This window comes from Triticum aestivum, chromosome 3A (assembly GCF_018294505.1).
Source record: "Triticum aestivum cultivar Chinese Spring chromosome 3A, IWGSC CS RefSeq v2.1, whole genome shotgun sequence".
Taxonomy (NCBI): domain Eukaryota; kingdom Viridiplantae; phylum Streptophyta; class Magnoliopsida; order Poales; family Poaceae; genus Triticum; species Triticum aestivum.
Genome location: NC_057800.1, coordinates 725,621,401 through 725,627,515, shown reverse-complemented (window position 1 = coordinate 725,627,515; position 6,115 = coordinate 725,621,401). Strand labels below are relative to the sequence as shown.

At 44.7% G+C, this 6,115-nt stretch overlaps 1 protein-coding gene across 2 annotated transcripts; it reads left to right on the top strand.

Moving 5' to 3' along the window:
* The first annotated feature begins 439 nt into the window (after window positions 1–439).
* LOC123063510 (serine/arginine-rich splicing factor SR45) lies at window positions 440–5,886 on the top strand. 2 transcript variants are annotated; one of them, XM_044487320.1, is made up of 12 exons: window positions 440–719; window positions 2,079–2,189; window positions 2,680–2,768; window positions 3,497–3,543; window positions 3,625–3,705; window positions 3,803–3,968; window positions 4,137–4,359; window positions 4,447–4,524; window positions 4,896–5,024; window positions 5,128–5,200; window positions 5,332–5,369; window positions 5,480–5,886. In XM_044487320.1, exons 1-12 carry the CDS (start codon window positions 550–552, stop codon window positions 5,550–5,552), a joined length of 1,278 nt encoding a protein of 425 aa, XP_044343255.1. In that variant the 5' UTR covers window positions 440–549; the 3' UTR covers window positions 5,553–5,886. The 2 variants fall into 2 exon arrangements, with proteins under 2 accessions (XP_044343255.1, XP_044343254.1); XM_044487319.1 differs by having other exon boundaries at window positions 441–719; window positions 4,134–4,359.
* Window positions 5,887–6,115: the final 229 nt, after the last annotated feature.

Sequence of the window (6,115 nt, the reverse complement as noted above, 5' to 3'; positions counted from 1 at the left end):
TTTGGTAGCGCTGTAAATATTTGAAGGATGAGCAGAATTTGCTGACTCCAGCTCTGGAATTGAGTAGCAAATGCAAGAATGCGTCGGCTTTGCTACGCAATGCTGATATGTTTCCCTTAAGTAACCATGCTGGTAAAAATGCCATGCCCTCTTGCAATGATCGCGCAACCGAAGCCATCGCCACAGACTTTTTTTTTCTCGAAAGGTTATACCAAAATCAAACGCGGGCTGGTGCCCTGTTTTGAAGGCGGCAGCCTTTCTCTAAAATTAAAACAAATTTGTTCAAAATCTTCATCATAAAATCAAAGCATGTGGAAACGCTTCTACAATTCTGCAAGAATTGTGCAAGAGAGGAAGAAAGAGAAAACTGGACCGCCATGTGTCCCTGCGGGTGGGTCCGGAGGGAAACCCCACTCCAAATCCAATTACCACGCCCCGTCCTCCCTCTCTCCCTTTACCCCATCCATCCATATCCCCCCGAGCAAAACCCTAGCTAGCCCCTGTCCAGAGTCCAGAACCCGTCCGCACGCCCGCTCGCCGCCGCCGCCGATGGCGAAGCCCCGCCGCGGCCGCTCCGGCTCGCGGTCCTCGTCGGGCTCCTCCTCCCGCTCCGCGTCCTCGGGCTCCTCCCGCTCGCGCTCGCGCTCCCGCTCCCTCTCGTCGTCCTCCTCATCGCCCGCCCGCTCCCGGGGCCGCTCCCCTCCCGCCGCCAAGCGCAGGTGAGCAACCGCCGCCCTTCCCTTCCCCTCCCATCCCCCCCCCGCCGCCGCGCGGCCCCGGATCCGTCTCGTGCGGATTCAGCCCTGTGGTTTTGGGCTCTGGGGTTTCGACGGCTTGTTCGTAGATTCCGAATTGCGGCCTCCTGGGGCGGCGGGGTGGTGCTCGGGCCCTGGGTTCCAGGCCGGCGATGGTCCCCGCGCTGGATTTGTTGACTGAATCCTGTGCCCGTGCTTGTCCAACACTGTGTGTATGTTCCCAACGGCTTGGAGGAGTGGCTCCTTCAGGGCCGTGGGGGTCTGCTCGTGCCTGCTTACGTTTGCCCTGCCTCTCATCTGCACAATGCTGTATGCTTGAAAGGTTAGCGTTGGATTAACTGATTTGGGCCGCACTCCGTCGGAGACAACATTGAACACCAATTTGTGCGCCTGCTTGGGGCCTTGTTTTCTCGACTTGGTGCTAAAGGCTGGGGTAGATAGTTCTTGTCTTTGTTCATCTATATAAATCCACAGTTTCTAGGTGATAGAACCGATTTTTAAGGAGTGCACAGCAGCTGGACTACGCTATAGCTTAGGATGGATGATTCTGATGTGTGAAATTACGAATGTATATGTGTCCTGCTTGTTAAATTTTCTATGTTGTCAAGCGTAGCCACTTCTGGGATCGAATAATACGGATGCAGGTTTTTAGTATCTATATTGTACAAGGTATTTAAAATAACCATGTTCATTGAAAAATGTGTTTTTGAGTGATGCTTGAGATAGGATGGAAACTCAAGTTAATTGCCAGAGACAGAGCCTCATAATTCAGATGTGACTTTGTTGTTTGTTAGCTGCTTGGTGTGAGCATTTAAATGTGTTACATCTGCTACTCCCTTGGCAAAGAAGGTCTGTGATGGTCTGCATGTGCTAGTGCCACTAAGCATCCTATTTAAGTTTAACCGTAGGCTGTACATCCATGAATTTTTTAGTTTGGCTTTGTATTTTTATGCATTTAGCCTCCACTGAATCTCCGAGTTCCAGTTTGATTCTTTCCCTGCACCTGTTTATCCATTTGAAACATATCTGTATTTATAGTCCTAAGACCAGTTCAATACCTCTTCTTTAAAGTTCTAGATGAACCAGATCTTACTGATACCAATTCCTTCTTCTTTTTACCTTTTAAACCATTGCTTTAACTTGTCATGGTTGCTGCTCTAATTTTATTGCAAATTGCACTGAATATGCTCATACTCAAAAGTTGCCTTGCTTGCTGCATTTGACTAAAGCAGGGTTCTTTGGTGGCTTGTATTTTGGTGTGTTTTCTTATGTTAATTATCTTTAATCTGGAAACATTTATTTACGGTGCTGCTATCTACACAGTTCACCTGGAGCAAAGAAAGGTCGATCACCTTCACCCGCTCTCAAAAAAGGGTCACCATCAAGGAAAGGCCGCTCATCATCTCCCCCACCGAAGAAAGCTTCACCTCCTAGGTACAAGCTTGCAGAGTATCTGTATATTTTATATTTTTTCTACCCGCACTGCATTGATGCTTGTTCATATAAGCATATGCCACTTGAACTTTTTATCATTTTGTCTCCCACAGAATAGCTACTCAACATAAAAATTGGTATTTAATTGATGCATTTTCGGATGACAACTACCATGCCTGTCCGGTGCCCATTATTTTTTAGCTTCTCCAGTTCCTTTATGTTAGCATGATATAACTACTGTTGGTGCCTTGGTTGCATTACTGACCTTGTTGTTTCTGTCTCTCGTAGTTAGATATAGTGAGAATGTATTGTGCTCTCTTGTTATGCATGTAACATACTCCCTCCGTCCGGAAATACTTGTCATCAAAATGGATAAAAGGGAATGTATCTAGACGTATTTTAGTTCTAGATACATCTCTTTCTATCCATTTTGGTGACAAGTATTTTCGGACGGAGGGAGTACTTACCAAATTGGTGCTACTTGTTTCAGGAAAGCATCTCCTCCTCCTCAGTCGGTTGTACTACATGTTGATCATCTATCCCGAAATGTGAATGAGGCTCATTTGAAGGAGATATTTGGTGAGTTTATCTTCGTGTTCCATGATCTTGTATCTTAATTTCTCGAAGGTTTAGTTGTGCAACTTTTATCGACAACTTATGTTCTTCTGTGGATCGGGCATGAAAGTGATTGATCTTAACTTAGCTTGATGTTTAACTTATTTGGTAAAATTTTGAGATACTTCCGTACTTGCTAGAGGTAACATCGTCATTAATCAATTTCATCGGAGTGGTAGGCTAGGGGCTCTCATGTTTGAAGTTGAAATTGTAAGCATCGTGCATGCCCTTATGCCAGTATTCAGATGGAGATTATGGAACAGAACTATTATTGCTTTGTTCTAAGTCCTGTTCATGACAGCAATTTTGAGGGTTGCAGAAAGCATTGGAACAATGATCTGTTTTCCGATTACTATGTTACACAGTATAATGAGCTAACCATCCTTGGTACTCCCTCCGGTCCTTTTTATTTCGCATATAAGATTTGTCTGAAGTCAAGCCTCGTAAAGTTTGACCAACTTCATAGAAAAAAAATATCAACATTCACAATGTGAAATCAATACCTGTTTATGCATCAGGACTTAAAGTTTCATATTGTATAACTTTAGCATGATAGATGTTAATATGTTTTCATATAAATATGGTCAAAGTTTGAGAAGTTTGACCTCAGACAATTCTTATATGCAGAGTAAAAAGGACCGGAGGGAGTATAACACACATAGTATAATGAGCTAACCATCCTTAATTTGCAGGAAATTTTGGTGAAGTGGTGAATGTGGAGCTATCAATGGACAAATTTGTAAGAAGTGTTGCATTGGTATTATCTGATAAAGCTTCTCCCGTCTCTTGACATCTAATCTGAGCTTTTTAATATATATAGGTTAATCTCCCTCGTGGGTATGGATACATCGAGTTCAAGAAGAGGACTGATGCTGAGAAGGCTCTTCTTTACATGGATGGTGTATGCCTTCTGCCTTATGTTTTTGATATGCTTTCTGCCGTATGTTTTTTATTTTTCTTATGCAAATATGACAAAAAGAAACTTCATATCTTCTCAGGGGCAAATTGATGGAAATGTTGTCAAGTTGAAGTTCACACTGCCACCACGCCAAAGGGCTTCTTCACCTTTAAAGCCACCTCCTCCTCCCCCCAAAAGAGATGCTCCTCCGAATGATAAAGTTGCTATTGGTGCTGAAAAGGATGCTCAGCAGCGGCCTGGGGGATGTAAGTGTCTGAAGCTTTATATAGCTTATAGGTTATTCAGGGCCTACTATAATGGGCATTTCTCTGTGATCTGGTTGTTTAATAAGCATTGCCCCCATCTAGGATAATTTCTAGGTGGATATTTTGCCTTTTTTATTGATGATCCAATCCTGTTTCATTTGCCAGCAGCATCTCCACGAAAGAAGCCAGCTTCTCCGCCGCGAAAGAGGTCTCCTCCAAATAGAAGGGCTGAGTCACCCCGGCGTCCACCCAATCCATCTCCAAGGCGTCGTGCTGATTCTCCTATTCGTCGTCGACCAGATCTTTCCCCTGTTAGGCGTGGTGATAGAAGACCAGGATCTCCAATTAGAAGACGTTCTCCTTCACCTAGAAGGCATAGGTCACCAATGCGGTGAGTTTTCTAAACTGCCATTCTTGTATCTAGGGTATTGTAATGCTGATAAATTGCTGACAACTGGTCTTGCAACTGTCACCTTAGGAGGGGTCGTGGCAGCTTATCACCGCGCAGACGCTCCCCGGGGCCTCCTAGGCGCTCACCTGGGCCTCCCAGACGGCGGTAAGTCACTTTGAGCTTGTGCTGTCGATCACTTCTGTACAACTAGCCTGACTATCTTATATACTCAGTCCTCTGTATGATATATTTTACACTGGCTTGATGTGTTAAATGTTTTGGGTATTGCTTCTCATTCATTCCTGTGTGTAACTCTGTCCATCTATTCCATGTTTGTACAATTGTAATTGACTATATGATTTTGCTGTACATTTTGATGAGCAGTCTCTATGTGCCAATTGTTGAAACTCCATGTGCGAAGATAGCTTGGGTTTTCTGTGTTGGTCTATTGGGTTCTGTGTTGTGTTGTCAGGATGTTCTTCTATATCAGTTTTTTCAACTACATTAATTGTATTGGTTCTTGCTTTTGGAAGCAGATCACCACCACCAAGGAGGTTGAGGAGTCCTCCAAGAAGGCCACCACCACCACCTCCGCGTCGTCACAGCCGCTCCCCTCCTCCTCGCCGCCCTCTTCACTCCCGCTCCAGATCAATTTCTCCACGCAGGTAATGGCATTCTGCCTTGCAAATCTTCCAATGGAGCTCATCTCTTTGTTCAGCTTCCAAAATGATATTCCTGGAGTCTTCCTAATTCTCTTTGTGGTAGCAGGGGCCGGGGACCACCATTGAGGCGTGGAAGGTCAGATTCATCCTATTCTGCATCACCCAGTCCTCCAAGAAAGGTGAGCGCAACATCTCAGTGGTTTCTGTTGCCTCCCGTAGAAAACAGTACTTGAATGTTTGGTTCTGTTATTTTGGTCCTTGTACGTAGTACTAATATAAGACGTTAAATTCTGATAACTTTCTTCTACAGGGACCGAGAAGGGTGTCAAGGAGCCGCAGCCCTAGAAGGTATGCGACGGTTTTAAATCATGTGGTGTTTTGCATTATTTCCACATATTGAAACTGAATTGCTACTAGCTTATATTTGTAAAACTAAAAAAAAATGACATGTCTCTCAGGCCTCCCAGAGGAAGGAGTGGCTCTAGCGACAGCGGGAGCAGCAGCTCTTCCCCAACCCCAAGGCGCAGGTAGAAAGAAACTCGTGACCCGTGTTGTTCCTGGCAGGTAAAAAACTTTCTCTTCTCTCTCGACTATCACTATGGATTGCGTCTGCATGTATCTTGCTGTGAGCTCAAGTCAAGAGGTGATCGATCTGAGGCCGGACGATGAGGTGCTCGACATGCCTGGCAGAGTCCCTGGCATTTGTACTCACAAGAGATAGACTGTATGACGATGACTTGTGTTGATGATTTGCCTGTACCGGAAGTACTTTTTTATAATTCTGCGGTTGTTCGTCAACTATGAATCTGGATATTATTCTGTTTTCCACTCCTGAGAATTAATTAATGAGCTGTTTACTGGTTGATGGATTGGTTTGTGCTGCGTTGCTTTGTCAAATTGATTTCTTTAAATGTCGGCTGATTGTTTTGCATTTTGAACGTGCTTGGATGAATACCTGTTGCTTTGGCACGTCTGTCTCTATGAGCCCTTTTTAGTTTGGTGCCTGACCCTGGCATTAGTTGTCCTGATCGAGCAACTGACACTAAACCTTGTCTGGCCACTTGCTCGGCTACTCGTAACTATTGAAAGGATGT

Coding starts and splice junctions, on each gene's coding strand:
- LOC123063510 (XM_044487319.1), top strand. CDS start 550: ATGGCGAAGCCCCGCCGCGGCCGCTCCGGCTCGCGGTCCTCGTCGGGC. Junction 3,544..3,624: donor AGCTATCAATGGACAAATTT/GTAAGAAGTGTT, acceptor TAATATATATAG/GTTAATCTCCCTCGTGGGTA. Junction 3,706..3,802: donor CTCTTCTTTACATGGATGGT/GTATGCCTTCTG, acceptor ATATCTTCTCAG/GGGCAAATTGATGGAAATGT.